This window comes from Setaria italica, chromosome VI (assembly GCF_000263155.2).
Source record: "Setaria italica strain Yugu1 chromosome VI, Setaria_italica_v2.0, whole genome shotgun sequence".
Classification (NCBI taxonomy): domain Eukaryota; kingdom Viridiplantae; phylum Streptophyta; class Magnoliopsida; order Poales; family Poaceae; genus Setaria; species Setaria italica.
Genome location: NC_028455.1, coordinates 34,720,074 through 34,737,852, shown reverse-complemented (window position 1 = coordinate 34,737,852; position 17,779 = coordinate 34,720,074). Strand labels below are relative to the sequence as shown.

The 17,779-nt window shown below is 48.9% G+C and overlaps 1 protein-coding gene across 1 annotated transcript; it reads left to right on the top strand.

The window, feature by feature from the left end:
- The first annotated feature begins 625 nt into the window (after positions 1-625).
- LOC101759786 (protein DETOXIFICATION 49) lies at positions 626-2,652 on the top strand. The gene has a single exon (XM_004974023.4). The coding sequence runs from the start codon at positions 729-731 to the stop codon at positions 2,316-2,318; it is 1,590 nt and encodes a 529-aa protein (XP_004974080.1). The 5' UTR covers positions 626-728; the 3' UTR covers positions 2,319-2,652.
- Positions 2,653-17,779: the final 15,127 nt, after the last annotated feature.

The window sequence follows — 17,779 nt, the reverse complement described above, 5'->3', positions numbered from 1 at the left end:
ATACTGCGAGCGACGAGGTCGTTGCGTGCGCACCAGTTGCCACGCGCTGTTATAACCCACTTCATATCTTCTTCTTAATATAAAGATTTGCAGTTCTCCTACGTATTCGAGAAAAAAAATACTACAAGCGACAAATGGATAATTCATATACCCTTTCAACAACGGTGAGGCTACAAAATGGCCTGGCCAACAACAGTCATCGGCTCATCTCATTGCTTGACTGTAGTGGCCTGGCCACCGATGATTTTAGCTCAGCAGGTGGCATCGCTAGAGACCCTTGAGCACGAGCAGGTGGCATTATCAGAGAGGAGTTAACGACGGATTGAAGTGGCTTTTTGCAGAGGAAAGGGGCCATTGGAGTCGAGTCCATGCATTTTGTCCTGATGCAGAGAGGCAGCAGCTTCCCTTTTAACAGCAATAAAATGAATAGATTAACACACGTCGAATCCAACGGGGAAAATATATATACAAGAGTATTTTATTAGAGGGTAAAGGAAAAAAATATTTTTTTATAAAGAAAAGTCATGCGGTGGGCCCAGGGCCCAAAATTTTCAAACAGATGTCAGCACGGCCGTTATATATACGTCCAATTCCCTAACTCCCTCTCCATCACTCCCCCCTGCTCGATCGCTCGCTCGCTCGCTTCGCTCACCTCGCAACGGCAATCCAACATCAGCGCGTTGCCCGAAACAGCGAGCACAACGCACGGGGCGGATCATATCGGAGCAATGTGCCAGTGCTCCGAGCCGACACAATGCCACCACCAGCTCCTGCTCCCGCCAACCAAGGCCTGCCCCGCGCTGGGTGACCGGCCGAGGCCGGCGCGGCGCGGCGACGGCGGAGGCGGAGGCGCCGCTGCTACCGAGGCGGCGTCCATCCTCCGCCTCGCCGCGCCCATGGTCGGCGCGGGGCTGCTCATGTACATGCGCTCCCTCGTGTCCATGCTCTTCCTCGGCAGGCTCGGCCGCCTGCCCCTCGCCGGCGGCTCCCTCGCGCTCGGCTTCGCCAACATCACCGGCTACTCCGTGCTCTCCGGCCTCGCCGCCGGGATGGACCCCGTGTGCGGCCAGGCGTTCGGCGCCGGCCGCACCTCCGTCCTCGCAGCCGCGCTCCGCCGCACCGTTGCGCTGCTCCTGGCCGCGTCCGTTCCCATCGCCCTGCTCTGGCTCGCCATGCGCCGCGTGCTCGTCGCCGCCGGACAGGACCCCGACATTGCCGCCGCCGCCTACGACTTCATCCTCTGCTCGCTCCCGGACCTCGCCGTGCAGTCCTTCCTCCACCCGCTACGCGTCTACCTCCGCGCCCAGTCCGTCACGCTCCCACTCACGTACGCCGCCGCCGCCGCGCTCGCGCTCCACGTCCCCATCAACTGCCTCCTCGTGCACAGCCTCCGCCTGGGGATACGCGGCGTCGCGCTCGGAGCCGTCTGCGCCAACCTCAATCTCCTGCTGTTCCTCGCCGCCTACGTCTACCTCTCCGGTCTAATGCATGGCGACGGCGACGGCAAAGCGACGACGCCGGCGGCCGAGGATGGCGCCGTCGAGTGGGGGTGCCTGCTGAGGCTCTCCGTGCACAGCTGCATGTCGGTGTGCCTGGAGTGGTGGTGGTACGAGATCATGGTGCTCCTCTGCGGCTTCCTCGCCGACCCCAAGGCGGCGGTGGCGGCGATGGGGATCCTGATCCAGACCACGTCGCTGCTCTACATCTTCCCGCACTCCCTCAGCTGCGCCATGTCCACGCGCGTCGGCCACGAGCTCGGCGCGGGGAGGCCGGAGCGGGCGCGCCTCGCGGCCCGCGTTGGCCTCTGCGGCGGCGCGGCGCTGGGCATCGTGGCGTGCGCGTTCGCGGCGTCCGTGAGGGGGGTGTGGGCGCGGATGTTCACCGCCGACGCCGCCGTCCTGCGGCTGGCGTCGGTGGCGCTGCCCATCCTCGGCGCGGCGGAGCTCGGCAACTGCCCGCAGACGGCCGGGTGCGGCGTGCTCCGCGGCAGCGCGCGACCCGGGGAGGCGGCGAGGATCAACGTCTCCGCCTTCTACGGCGTCGGCATGCCCGCGGCGCTCGCGCTGGCGTTCTGGCCCGCGCGGCTCGACTTCCCCGGCATGTGGGTTGGCATGCTCGCCGCGCAGCTGGTGTGCGCGGCGCTGATGCTGCACGCCGTGCAGCGCACCGACTGGGCCGAGCAGGCCGCCCGCGCGCGCGACCTGACGACCGGCGGCGGCGGCGTCACGGTCGTCGTCGCCGACGTCAAAGGCGGGCATGCAGACGCGGCCAAAGTAAAGGCGGACAACGGCATGCTCGTGGTGACCGTGCTAACTTGATCGTCACGGAGGATTCTTCGTCAATTCTTAATTTTTTTTTTGCTTCTTTCTTTTTTCACCCTTATTTGAACGTCCAGTGGTATTTTTTTAGCATTTGGAACGATGAATATTGGGAGCATTTAATTTGCATCCATCCTACCGATTTTTTTCCTCTTCGAATTATGTACTGAAGAGATGAGAAATTTTTTGGGAAAAAGCATGCACGACGATGTGATGATGTCTGCTGCAAACGTGGTGACCTCAGAATTGTTTCGCCCTATTTTATACAGCGTGGAGATGACATGCACTTGTATGTAAGAAAAGAGTGGTTTCCAATGCAACTTGTGAGTGATTAGACACTGGACGCCCAGATATGTCCGTGTCATGTGCGTGCAACATTTTTAGCTATAACCTGTACCGATCAGTGATTTGTCAGGGTTAATCATTTGTCCTTTTTTATTTTTGGCACGGAACCATGCTAAGCGGGGAAAATGTGTGGAAGAGTCAAGAAAGTGTCATGCATGCCGCCCTACTTTTCACCGGGTTTGCTATAGTTTTTTTAGTACTTGAAACCAACTAATTTCATATCTCTAATAAGGGACCAATACAAATGCTACATTGGAACGTAGAGTGTAGCCCTAAGCAAGGCAAAGGTTGGTAAGTAGGCAGAGAGAACAATTGGGCCACTGAAAGAATAGTGCCGGTTAAATCCTGAAATAAATCTCCTACTTGAACGTATATTCTTTTTGTTACTGACATAGTAAATGGCACATTTTTCAGTTTTTTCAGCATTTGCTCATACTTTAACAACTAATCACAAAAAATGTAGTGATTTACATTATTATGCATCACCTTAATATTTTTAGAAGAAATAATGTTCTAGTACATACTCCATTCATCCCAAAGTATAAGGATTTCTGAATTTGTCCTAAGTTAAACTATCCTAAGTTGCACCAAATTAATTATTTGACATGGTAGTAGGTGTTAATGTTGTTAGCTATAAATTTGATCAAATGATAGTTTGACTTAGGAAAAACTCAGAAATAATTATATTTGGGGACATTGGGAGTATGAAAAATGCACTTAAAGTAACTGAATTACCAGCTGTCCTAAGCAGAGAATAGTTCCTGAAACTGAATCATTCCTTGTTTTTTAGGGAAAAAAAAAGCGAGAGAATAGTTCTCGAATAAAAAAAGAATCCAAATGATTACGCTAGCCAAATTAAAGTGGTTATGAATAATGCAGGACAAATCAGACAAACCATTCACTCTCAGTGAACAATGCGTTTGTCGGTGTGGAGCGTGCATGCTGGCTCACATGCATGCACCTTATCTATAAAAAACCACTGTCCTTGTTGTGTGTTGAATTATTCTCATAATTGCATCCACAAGTACAAGGGCTCACTGCCATTAGCAGGATTAAAAGTAAATGTACCTTTCAAGTAAGCCATCCCTCTCAACAACAGGAAAGAGCTGCTGATAATGCAAGAGCATGCAGGAGCATGCACACGACCTGCTTGGCCCGGCACACTGGAGCCACCCTGGATTCCTGATCAGGAGACAACTTGGAGCTAGTGGCTAGCCATGCATATTACCCTACTGCTAATTATGGTTAATAAAAAATAATGAAATTTATTTGCATTGCTTTGTTGCTTTCTTTTTTTTAACTATTGATGGAATTACCACATCTCATCATCATCGCTTCATCAAAAAGAAAACTTCTGTTGGGGATAGTGTTTTCTGTAGTAATAACGCTGCTGTAAGGTAGGTGCTAAGCGAACGTGAACTTTTGTTGTTTCTTCTTGTCGCCATCTCTGCTATTTGCCCTTGTCCACTTGTCCTGAAATGTTATATACAACAGGTAGTGCTGTTGAAACTACCATCTACATCTCTCTTTTCTAGAGTAGACTAGAAATCCCAGCTGATTGTATTGATCAGCTGCTTCATTCACTTTGCAGTAGCCTGTAGCTGTGCTACCTCGGTTAGGGTTGAGTTAGTTTATGTGCACCAATACCTTAGCCTGTTTCATCCAAAGGAGCATGTTCAGAAAAGGTGCGAGGGAGATTCCACCGAGTTCCAACAAAGGCCGTGCATGGAGTACTCACATTACATCTGCAACTTTTTTTTATAAAACTTGTCAGGGGCACAATGCAAGAAGGCATTAGCTTTTGTCAGAGGGTTAAACAATGTTGGGACAGCGCATGAATACATGCGTATGCAACAGCAGAGATCAACCGGACGTAGCCCTTGTGATCCACATAAGCAATTGTACTATAGTAGGGTGCCCACATGTTGATTACAAAAACACATTTGCATATCAAGAGCTCCTTATTGGCCCGTCAATCCATTGTTTAGCAGCTAGTTGAGTACCATCATAAACCTAAGTACAATGTAGGCAGTAGCTCCCTCTAGATTATTGCTGCTGAACATGTTGTTAGAGAATTCAGTAGCAGTCCCCTGAGGATATCCAAGGGCCACCCAAATAGCACAAAATAATCCGAATTAAAGCAGTAGTAAAATATTGCAGGAAGTGTATGGCCTTTTGTGTGCACGGGAGAACTTAGGAAATGGATGGATCGGCTGTAAAGACAACACTGATCAAAAGGGTCGTCCAATGCAAAATAGTTCATCTCATCGGACCTGAAGAATGTACATGGACACACACATGGGCAGCAGCAGCAGCAGGGACGGCTGATGAACTGGCTGCTGCTGACAATGTTTTGCCAAAAGAAAATTTTAAGGATGGAAAGCTGCTAAGCTTACTTAAATGTGCACAAGCACACAACTTTGCTACGGCTTAGTACTCCCGCTAATGAGTGATAAACTGCTGCAGGTGTATAAAAATCTACCATCAGTGTGTATCATTCAGATGAGCTTTTGGAAAGGCCTCACCAGTGCACTTTCTTGTTCGCAATGATGCCAATCAGCGACGAAGTTGTTGCTGTACTGGCTGCTGTGTGTCCTGCCGCTCGATGGATCGATGGATCGATCTGTGTGCGCGCACGAACAAGCGAAGGCTTTGGCCAGCCTAGCTCGCACGTACGCGCATGTGGCCATGTGGGCTTGCTGCAGCAACGTGCGCGTTACTGTGCCCGGACGTTGTCGTCGAGGAGGAGGATCCGGCAGGCCAGTTTGCAGGCATGTGTGTCAGTGTGCTCTCTCGATCGATCGGCGATTACCCGGATGGTCCAGACACCGTACCGTACCGGCCGGGAGGCACTCATGTATCTGTGAAGAACCATCAGTAGTCTGGCCACTTATTGGATGAACCTGACAAGCTTTACCTAGCCAGATGATCATGTGTGTGCCGATGAGCACTCGATCGTAGTGCTGACTCGTGATCTATCGATCATTCCTAGATATTGTGACCTATGAATCCCTAGGTACCCCTCCATCCTAAATTATTATTCGTTTTGGTTTTTTAGATACATAGCTTTTGATATAGACCTAGATATACATAGCAAAAGTAAAAAATTATGCATCTAAAAAACTAAAATGAATACTAAAATGAATAGTAATCCGGGACGGAGGGAGCAGCTAGCAACCAGAGTGGGACAGTGAACTCCGTTTCGATCATATGCGAGCCGAGCGCGACATGATCCTGATCCATGGATCACCAATAATGTGGAGCATGTAGACTGTCTGTGATTCACCAGCGGGCGCGGCCGAGTTGTTAGTTAGAGATGAGAGGCCAAACTGTAGCTAGCTAGGTGCAGTGCAGTGTGGGCACCTTTTTGCTGCAACATCCGATCCATATATGCAACTTGGAACAGAGCCAATCTTACTCCGTGTGTCGTCGTTGTCATCAGATGGCACGTCCCTGTCGACCGAGGCCGGGCCCGCGCACGTACAGTAGTGTCGTCGTCTCCGATCCGATCGATCAGGCCGGCCGTTTCAGGCGCCGGCCGAGAGCCTGAGACGAGAAGAAACGCGACGACGAGCCTCCGACGATCCCCACGAGTCCAGGAGGCCCGGGCACATGCTCTTCGGCGGCCGGGGGGCTGGGGCTCGCGCTCGCGGTACAGGACGGACACCTCCTCCCTCCATCAACCATCAAGCTAGCCGAAGCCGGTGGACCGATGATGGGGAACCACCAAAGCTAGGTATAGCGCGGGCGCGGGCGGCAGGAGCAGGACCATCCCCCGTGCATGCGCATGCGCCTCCTCCTGGCAATTAAATCACGCGCCGCGCCGCGCCGCGCCGAGCCATGGATGGACCGCAGCGGCAGCAGGACGGAGACGTACCGACCGGCAGGCCGATCAATGCCAGGGGATCTATCGTATCGATCACACATCGGAGCATGCGTCCTCGCGAGCCGGAGATCATCGGCACATGCGCCATTAGCCGGCGGGATCGGAGAGTGGCGAGCTGTAGCTAGCTCTAGGTTGCGGGATCGGAGAGCGACCCGTCATCTAACACATGCCCTACGCTAGCTGCATGCGGCACGCCCTGGCGTGCACACGTACACAACTACACAACCAGACCAAACCTGTTGGCTCCTGCCAGTCTCGTCTCTCGTGTGCGCTTCCCGTCCTCTAGTTTCTACGACGCATGCCGCGCGCCATCTGCCACGGGCCCACGGCCCACGGGCACTGGACCATTGGTTAGGCTCGCCAGCGTCGGCACGGTTGGCCGGGGCGCCGGCCGGCCGCGCGCGCACGGGGTTCCACGCGCCTTTTGGTTAGTTTGTCCACCTTTTTTCTCGCACCGGGGTCGGGCCGGCCGGCCGGCCGGGGCCGCCGTTGCGAGTTGCGTGCCGCCCCACGCTCGCGAGACTTCTTCCCCGCCCGGCCGGACAAGGGCCGCGTGCGCAAAAGGACGCTACTAGCTGCCGCGCGCCTGCCGTCCAGGGCGAGTAGTACTTGCAAGTGGTGCGGCCCCGTCCCTGCAAGTACTACAGCGCTGAGCTGCAGTGATCGATCGACCCAGTGAGCGAAGCACACAGAGAGATCACACGTAGTGATGCTAGTGGCCTATGGCCCAGATCATCACTTTCCCGGGGCCCCGGCGGCCAGCTCTCCTATCTTCCTCGATGGGGGACCAACGCGACGACGACGACGGCAGGCCCATGCCCGCAGCCTGCAGTGCACGGTGGTTAGCTGCTGCTGCTCACTGTGCCAGAAAGCATTTGTGTTGGTAGCTAGGACATGTATGTGCTGGTGGGTATCGCACCTGCAAGCAATCTTGAGTTAGCATAAATACGGTCTGTGCTGGCGGGTGCTCACCTGGCAGCACAGACCGCTCTTTGCTGGCGGGCGACGTTAGCCACCCGACAGCACAGATGCTTTCTATGCTGACGGTGTGGTTAGATCACCCATCAACACAGATGGTTTCTGTGCTGGCCGGTGCTTATGCCGTCCACCAGGAATATGTATTTTCTCATTCAATATATTATTTCCCGTGAGTTATTTATAATTTTTATTTCCCGCCAGTTTTTAGCCGTCAAATTGAAATATATATCTCCAACCACGTAACAACAAACTTGAATAATAAATAATTCACATTATTAAAAACTGCATCGTACATAACATATAATTCACATTATTAAAAATCCAACATTTGGAATAGAGCTATTCTTTGCCATGCTAATATTAAAACTACTATGCTCATCTACGAAGATTCGTGCACTCATCCGCCATCAACACGCCATCTTTATCAAAGAATGCTCCATCCTCATGACAAATCTCGCGTAGGATGAACCTCGCCATGTCCATACAAATGTTGTCGATTTGTTTGTCTTCGATCTTGCTATAGTTACTATCGATGGTAGGCATTTGCAGGTATACAGTAAATTAGGAAGTTAGGACATGGTAGTGTATAAAAGATTTATGTCTTCAGGGTTCGTCCGGTACCTCCCATTATTTCTAATGAACTCGCACACGTAATATCTGCATAGTACAGAGCCGGGAGGTTACTTGTGGCACTGCAAACAAATAGAAAAATGATGATTTGTTATTAATGACAAGTCTACATTATATGAAAAAAAATCAAGTTTTTATATTCTTACAATCTATGATATATTATTTTCATAGCTTTTGTTCTTTTTGGATTGTGGACCCCGCCTTTTAGTGTGTAAAGCTTGTACGCACATTGAGGATATAAAGAGAAGAGTTAGTAATACAACTTAGGTGCATAGAATGTCAACATGCATTTAAGTACTGCCACAGAATATCTTACTTTTGTATAATGCCTATGAAATCCTTATACCTATGTCTATGATAGCTGGCTAAGTCGAGGACCACTGCTTCTCCTAGCTTGGGTAAAATAATGATGCAAATCCAGTGGTCTCTACATTATATTAAAATAATTTATATTATAGATGGTATTAAATAGCACCTAATATATATATATATAGTAATTGAAACTAGCTTACTCAAAACCGTAATTAGCCATGATATAATCCTTGTTAGCCTTTTTCTTCATTACTTTTGTAATGTACACGGACACTTTGTGCATTTCTTCTCTGTAGGCTTTTATTTTTATAGCATCTTTCTCCGCTTGTGTCTCTGCTGCTTCTATTTGTACTTTGATCGTTTCCGTCATTTTGAGCTTGTGCTCTGGCTCACTTATTCGTGCTGGGTCAAGGTACGCTACCTTGAACCTATCGTGTGTCAATGCATCATGTAGAATAGGTTGCTCAGGTACTTGAAATAAAATATGTATATATTTAAAACTCATGTATGCGGTACATGTGGACTTACAAGCACCATATGGAAATGAGATTCACGTCGAGGTGTTGTCGACGGCGTACAAATCCTCAAAATCAATCACAATCTGGTACGAGAGAACGCTAAGGAAAACCTTAGTTGGGACATGTGCGGTGATAGCTCGAATGCCTTGCTTCATTGCATTCATGATCCATCCATGCAGCTTATTCAATTCCCATGGACCCTCCAGCAAATCCCACTGATACAAGAATGGTTTGCCATATTCATCCATTGGGACATCATCTGACGCAAAGAAATTGAGGTTTTGGTCCTTTTCCTTTTGCCGAGAGGCGCTGCGAGTTACAGATTTTTCACCGGAAGATGAAGCCTTCTTCTTCAATACATTTCAAAACTTGTCGACATTTGTTGATGGAGTCTGTTGACGTCAGATTTTGACACGTATGGAATCGGCGTCAATAAGGAAAGGATTGGCCGATGCGGCAAGATAAGAGGTCACTATTGAGAATCGGCCGATTGGTGCTACAGTTGGAGATCGGCCGATTGGCGCTGCGGTGTTCTGATGGATAGAGTTGGTAGAGATCGGCCGATTGAAAGGTTGGAGCAGTTGGGCCAATATGGGCTTAAAGTGGATCAGAAAGAGAAGACGAAGGGGGATTGGCCCGCAGGAGTGCAATAACCAACTCCGATACGAGTTGTACTCGTAAATATTCGTTTTTGTTTAAAATTGGAGATAGATCCTAGTCGGTTAGGAAGTTGGTTGTAACAGGCTATAAATAGCCACCTTTAGAGGTCTGTAAACAACACATCAAATCAATACAACAATCTACTATTTCCTCATACTTTACTTTCAAGTCGGCGACTTCGCCAATACTTTTCTTCTTTCACGAGTTCGTACGGGTTGGCAGGACTGCATCGACACGATCTTCGGCCGATTCTGTAAGTTCCGTTTATCGAGTAATATCTGAGCTTTAACTTCGGGCGCATCACTGTCGTTTCGTTTAGATTTATTCACCAGTTATCGATATTTACTAGAATTCTAGGTTTTACCTGCCGTTCTAGTTTTATCACCAGTTATCCATCTTGAGATTAGAACTTTCGGCTTGATTGTCATTATCTTCATCTATTATTTTTGCATAGCCGATTAGACCTATTTTCAAGTGTTGCTCCTGTAGCATTATCTAGTTTACTCCAGTAGTTTTCTTTATAATCGCTGCGTAGTTATCGGCTGTATCATAGCCAATTATCTTGTTATAGCAAATCAGTCGATTCGCTGATACGCTACCTCGAGATCGGAATCTTAGCCGATCGCAACCCTTGGAATTTGACACGTTTCTTCCTTGCCAATCAACAGGTCAGATTGGCTGGCACGTCGCGTGAACTGCACCAGGGCGATCAACCGAACAGGAGCTAAGCAGATTCTCCCGGGTCGTGTGTCCGACGCTGAGAGTCAATCGGTTGACTTTTAGCGCCAACAGAGTCTTTTCATATGTGCTGACCATACGAGGTATCGCTGGCATCTTGGGAGGTGGAGATCCTGGCGAAGCCGATGTTGGATCATTAACTTCTAAATCATCTACCCGTTCATCGCCTTCTAGTGCTGATGTCCCATCATCCTCATTGAGAGTTTCTCGGATAGGTGATAGCATTGGCTGCTCGTCCTCATTGTTAGATCCCTGGACATGTGACAGTGTCGGCTGCTCCGTGTCAACATTTGAATCTGAAAGGGGGTAGTTCTTGGCTCAGCCGTGAGATTTCTGGCGATGCATTCAGAATGATATTCTCAGCAATGCCACAGTATGTACTGGTTCATCGCATCACCGAGAACCTCAATCCCCTCATCAGTTAGGATGTCTATCTCGCACGACTTATCCAACACCGTAATAACTTGCACCCAGACGTATTCTGGTGGGGTGCCTTTGGGAACACAAGACCCGTTGCTGTCATGCCGGTTGCGACCTCTCGAAAATTATTTTGTTTCCTTCCATAAGGTATAACCAACCTGCATGGTGTATCCACTTGTATGTCGTCAACAGGATACCTCACGATTGCAATGGAGCCAGCACTACTCGGAGCAACGAATCTTGTCTGGGCAAGTAGCTTGGTTGGTTCTGCCTGTCGTTCACCATCGAATACTGTCGGGTCAACTACTGTTGCTATATGCTGGTTGGCCAAGAACTCTAAGAACTCTTATTTGGCGATTTCTCTCATTTTGTCTTTAAGGTTTTTCTTATAATGGTCACGCTTCTTATAACTGTCACGGTCTTTGGGTTTGAGAATAAACGCTTCAGACGGTCCACCACCGGCATGTACCACATTACCAAGGTACGGACTCTACGCTAAGTCATCATATCAGTACCTATACAGGACTCGTCCTGTACTTAAGCACCAGCACTTTTCTTTGCACCTTTCTTCCTCTTATTCCCGATGGAGGAACCAGCACAGTCTTCACAGAAATCGGCATTACTTTTGTAACGGCTAGCATTGCAATTTGGATACTTTTCCAATGCTGCGTACTCACCGCTATACAATATGCAGTGGTTCCTGCACGCGTGTATTCTTTGCACACGCATCTTTAATGGATTGATAATCTTATTTGCTTCGTATGTATTTTTTGGCACAAAGTTAGGCTTTGGAAGCAATTTGCCCAGCAGAGTAAGGGGATCAGTGAAATTATTGTCTGACCAGCCGAATTTAGCTTTTAGGATCAGAAGATGAAGGACGAAACGCAACACTATCCACTCCTTCCCACATCCCTCATACATACGGTTCTTTGCTGCCTTCTTGAGTGTCTCGAAATTTTTTAACCCTTTAGCACTCTCTAGCGACACTTCCGGTTCAATGTGGCGCAACATATCCTCCATATCAATATCACGTTCCTCGTTCACATGTGGTTCCACACGCGTATATGTTTGATCACTATTTTGATCTCCACGGTCATAATCATCCTTCATCATAACATGATCATTTTCGTTTGCATCGTCACCACCCAATTCATCAGAGCCAATATCGATATCTGTGTCGTTGAAAGTACCTCCTACCTCATCATGGTGGGACCAAATTGTGTATCCATCCACAAAATCTCGCTTTATCAAAATGCCTCTTGATGACATCAGTATCCTCCCATACAATATTGTTGCTACAGTCAAAACATGAACAACTTATTTGCTTTGTCTTGCAAATGCGAGCGTGCTTCTCCGCAGCCTCCACCAACTTTGACACCTCTGACATGAATGTATGCGAATGTCTCTGTATGCCATACATTCATGCTCTATGATCCATCTTTAACAATCTATGACAACAATTCTATGTTATATTAACTAATTTAATAAGCTATGGGTCGCAATTCTATAAACTCAATTAAATTATGGATGTAGTAAGAAGAAATATAATAAAAAATAATTCTATTACCCTAAATGAAACTTAATTAAACCATGGATGTAATGATTAATAAGTAGAAGGAAAAAAATCAAACTCAATTATATATTAAATTCAACAACTCATTAATTAAAACTACGAATGTAATAATTAATAATTAGGAAACATATAATCAAACTCAATTCTATATTACATTAAAATGACAAACATAGCATTGTAATGGTTATAATATGATCATAGAATTTTATTTTCAAAAATAATCCATCTCTAGTTATTTTCTCTCTCTTCCCTCCTCCCTCTTCTAGGTATTGATCTAGATGACAACCTAATAAAGTTAGAAATGATGGATAGAAGTTGAAAAAGAAGGTTGGAATGGCACAAACTTACCTTTTATAGCCACCTCTTCCAAAGAAAATAAAAGCAAAATCTTCCTCCTTAGATTGGTATTTTTGGAGTTTTTCCCGAGCTTCTCTCGGGCAAGCTCCAAATGGAAGGTTAGCTAGGGAAGAAACTGTTCGTGGCTTTATCTAGGCGGCATTTGTGCTGGCGGACGCTTAGATCGCAGGCAACACAGAGCCATTTGTGCTAGCGGGCACTAGCCCGGCGATCCTGATCACTTTTGTGCTGGCGGGTGCTAATTTTACCCACCAGCACGTTAGCACAAATCATTTCTGATGCAGTGGCTGCTGCCCAAAGTGAGCTAGCGGATCGATCGTTCAAGCGAGACGATGATGGAGCGGCGCTGTTCACCGGAAGAGGGCACGCGTGTCCTGTGGGAGCCGGCCGGCTGGTCGAAGGCTGTGATCGAGTTGACCTGGGGCCGTGCTTGCTACCTGCCGCCGGCTCCAGCTGCTGCTGCGCCAATAATAGAGGCCGTCTTTTGCAAGGGACAGCCAGCCCCCGGTGCCGTCTGGACACCGATTGCGTGCACCGGCTGTAATTGGAGTAGCAAGCTAGCCTCGCAGGAATCAACAGCCTTTAATTTGTTGCATTGGCTGATCGATTTTTTTCTTCTGGGAGCCGGGAATAAGCCATTCCATCATTTCCGTTTAAGCTTGGCAACATGTACTACAATTAGCTAGCCGACTAAAATTAGGTTTTGGAGTTTGACTAGTGCAACGATAATGAATATGCAAATGTTCTTATGTTCACAGTGATTCTAGGGGCTGTCTACACCATACTTGGGTGTAGAAGATCCCTCCCAAACTCAAAATTTTAAACCGTTAGATCCCAATGAACGGCTGCGATGGATCCATCATCTTTCTTATCTTCTCCCACCTCTCCTTTGTCAGCCTTATCCACTCGAACAGCCCGACACCTCCATCTCAAGGTCGCCGGCCGCCCCCGCCCCGCAGCCTCGCCGGCGCCGGCGAGGCGAGGCCTGCCTTCCCTCCACCGCCCCTTCCTCCTCCTTCCCCCTTCTCCATTTGGCCCCTCCCCGGTGCCAGTTGCCCCCGCCACCGTCTCGACCGCCCCACGCTAATTCGTCGCTGATGCTCGCCCCCGCCCCTCCACCTCCCAACCGGGGTCCATCGCTACCCCGACGGGCAGCGCCCCCACCACCCCGCCTCACCGTCATCTCTACCGCAACCACTGCCCGCTATACTACCATCCTGGAGCTTCCTCTAGGTTCACCAGAGACATGTACGCCCCCAACCCCGAACCCTAAAAGCTCGTCAGGGCTCGCCGGAGCTAGAGAAGAAGGGAGAGACAGGGGAAGCAAAAATTCGAGTGTGGGGAGCTAAAAAATGCTCGGGCATAGTTTAGCTTTCCCCTAATTCTAACGTTTATATATGTATATTCTTCGTAAGAAAAAAATTGGTACATTAATTAATTACTCACATATACGTGCTGATGCGATCGTGCAATAATGGGTCACGTAGTCGTCAACACACGGCTAGGGTGGCCTTTCGGTTCTTTTGGAGCTCATCGTCCATTTCAACTGCGTCGTCGTTGCCGTCAAGTTCAAATACTCTACTAACGTTTTGTACCTGATGATTGTACATGATTCCTCGTACATTATTATATACATCTGAGGTTGACCATTGAGTTCATCATCATTAATCTGTAGGAGTGCTCGAGGAGATGGTATTTTCCCACTTTTTTTAAGCTAAGTTTGATTTCTGGCAAATTGGCCAGAGCTGTCCCCCTTTATCCGAGCTTCATCTCCTTTCCTTCGAATCATCATCCACATGAGATGTTTAAAGGCGTCAGCTACTCTTCGTACGTAAGTGGATCAGTACGAGGATTACGCTGTGCATTGCATTTCAATATTATATATACTATAGTCAAGTTAATTTTTAAAATTTAAAAGAGTTATAGCTACTCTGATCCAGTTGTTCACATGCATTATGAATCTTCATTGTCTTGATTTCAAAGAAATTAAGTACCCGTGGCCTTTGGCGTGGATCCACATCGTCTTCCTCCAACTTGGACGGTGTCCTTTCCTTGCTCGTGAAGCCACTCAATGAGCTTAAGGTAATTTAATAGCATATGAATAGTCTAGCAACAACTTTTGCTCCTCTATGCGCTAGCTAGTTAATTTTTGAGGGACATAATTGTTAGAAATTTATGGATAAATGTGAGCACATAGTTTTCTATTCCTATGGAACATGTCCCGTGAAAATTAACAGATGTTACTGACTCATGAAATTGCAATGGGCATGCATGGAAGCAAAACAATGATGTCAGAAAATCAGAGGGCATGGGCCAAAATCGGTCCACTAGAAAACAAGGGCCCATTTAAGCTTCTTCAAACGAAGGAACAAAGGTTGGAAGTGTCCTTGCTTAGCATCCTTGTTTAGTGTCCTTCGCAACTGCAAAAGCTGGTCTCTTAACATTCCATTAACGGCAAGTTATGTTCTTGTACTAGCTAGACCAACATCACGAAATTGTTAGCCACCGGCGTCAGCTGCAAAAGTGATTTATTACTAGCTTTGCCTTTCCGTCCTAGCTGAGGGATTGCTTAAGAAAATCTATCAACTATATTTTGCAGTGTACAGATAGCTAGCGACACAGTCATTTCAATCCGGCAATCCACACGAACAAGGCGAGCGCCGATGTCTTCTATATCCTCCTATCGGGCTAGAGCCCAGAAGTCAGGAACTACCAAAAGACAGGGATGCAGAATTGCGAACCGGCCTGGGACTAGTTGGTCACCAGAAGCCTGAGCAGCACCGGCCTCGATAGGAGGTCTCAGGTTCGATCTCCTTTGGAAGCGGGTTTCGGGGGATTTTTCAGGAATTTTCTTGGACTGTTATAGCCTTAACACGTGCTGGGAACTGATGTCTGAGACATTTTCAGAGGTGGTAAAAAAGGTCGAGAAAAAGAAGGGGATAAGGAAAACGCCTAGGACTCGCGACGCGCCGCCTCGCGCCTTGATTGGATGCATAACCAACTCGTGGTTGCGGCCTCAGATTGCCCAGCACCATATAAAAGGAGGGCGGCCCGGCTGGTTTTGACAGTCCAACGTACTCCAAAACTAATGCACGCCACCCTACACCGCCATCCCGATCCCAGTGGCACTGGAGCCGTTTGAAGAAGGCCGCTGCCGTCCCTGGTCAAACGAGGTGGAGGCCGGAGGGTCGACGCGATCTATGAGTTATGAGTTAGTACAACTACGGCGACAACATCCCAGCTTCGTCCCGACTCCAATGGCTGAGTTATCGCACAATGTTGTCGCTGATTGTGCTTCTAACCTTTTACTAGGATGTGTTTATGTTCTAGATGTTAAGGTCCTGATTAATATGTAGATTCCTACGTTCAGTTGTTGAATTGTCGCAGTTTTTTAGAAAATGGATTCAGTTGTTCAATTGTCGCATGTCTGAAGAAAAAAATTAGTGCCATGTACAAGCACCTCCTCTCCAAAGGACTGGTTCGCGCCTGAAGGAATCTTTGATGAGGAAGCATCGAGAAGTAAACTTAAATGGATTTCAGAGTTCGTATTTTGATGGTATGAACATGGTGGATGCTTTCTAGCAGATGCAACTATTGCCCTTTGTCATGCAAAAAGGAGTAACAGATTTGCAGTATGCCACACGAACGTGCATGACTGATATGCTACAAAGAAATTGCATTTACTAGCAGCAAAGATGTTCCTTTGCAACCATTACGGTAATGGCATTTCTGATCAAAGCTGCAGAGACACAGTAAATAGAAAGATAGTCTCAAAGCTCCGTCGTAGAACAGAGGGAACTAAGCACCATCACCAAACAAGCTCAAATTATAATTTCAAAAAAAATAAATCGATGAAAATTGAGATCGATCCAAACCTAAGAACAAGCTAAGTCCTGGTAATTTCCAATCAGCAGTCATATATACCCTATCTCATCTAACCTCCTATCCATGTCCTCCTGGTCTGGTTCTTTTGGACTCAGGTAGAACCACAGCCTCTCCTTGTAGATTCCAGCGCCAATGGCGTGCTCGAACAGCATCCTTCTCTCTGCCAACGAGAAGGCGCCCCAGGTGTTGCCGGCACCCTCGTCGCACACGAAGTAGACGCGGTTGCTCACACACCCCTTCTCCGACGCCCGCACCGAGAACGACGACCACCGGCTCACGAACAGCGCCACGTCACCGGCCAGCCGGTCCTCCACCCACCGCATCTCTTCCATGTCCAGCCTGTAGACGTCGAAGCCGCTCAGCGTCGTCACGTCATCGAAGAAGTAGTCGTCTTCCCCGTCATCGTCGTCGGAGTCGAAGAGCTCGGGGTCGAAGTCACGCTTGCCTCTAACTCTGCTGGTGGTGTAGAGTGGCCAGACGAAGAGGATCTTGCCGCCGGCCTCGACCAGGTAGCCCTTCTCGACGGCACCGGCCAGCGCCGTGTGGTGCTTGTCACGCAGGCTCGGCGCGGCGACCTTCGTGGCGTAGAGGCTCGGCAACTCGATCTTGAACGTGTAGCCCTCGGTGTCCAGAGCGTACACGCTGCCGCCGCAGAGCGCCGCCATGCGCAGGGACACGGCGTAGCCAACGTGCCGCACCGTCCACTTGTCGTCCTCCGCCCGCCAGACGCCGACCTCGTTCCTGCCGGCGTGGAAGAAGGAGTCGCCGCCGACGCCGAGGGGGACAACCGGCACGGGGCTGGCGGGGTGAGGCTCCCCCGGGAACTTCTTGATCCGCCGGAAGGTGCCCGTCACCGGGTTGAAGAGGACGGACCCCCTGCGCAACCTTCCGTGGCAGGAGAGAATCCTTCCTCACCGTCCACTTCGATCGGGTGCTCTCTGCTCCGTGCTCGCCCGCAAAGCTGGCGCAGCCGCCGGCGAACTCCGGGTAGCCCACCGCGAACGTCACGGGCACGTACGGTTACTTTGTCCCGGTTGGCCTCGTCTCGTTCTCGTGAAGCCGCAACTTGTCCGTCAAGATATGGAACACGACGGCGCCGTGGTTAAGGAGGCCGGAGCTTCAGGGGAAGATCGCATCAGTAACGTGATCCAGGTGCATA

Coding starts and splice junctions, on each gene's coding strand:
- LOC101759786 (XM_004974023.4), top strand. CDS start 729: ATGTGCCAGTGCTCCGAGCCGACACAATGCCACCACCAGCTCCTGCTC.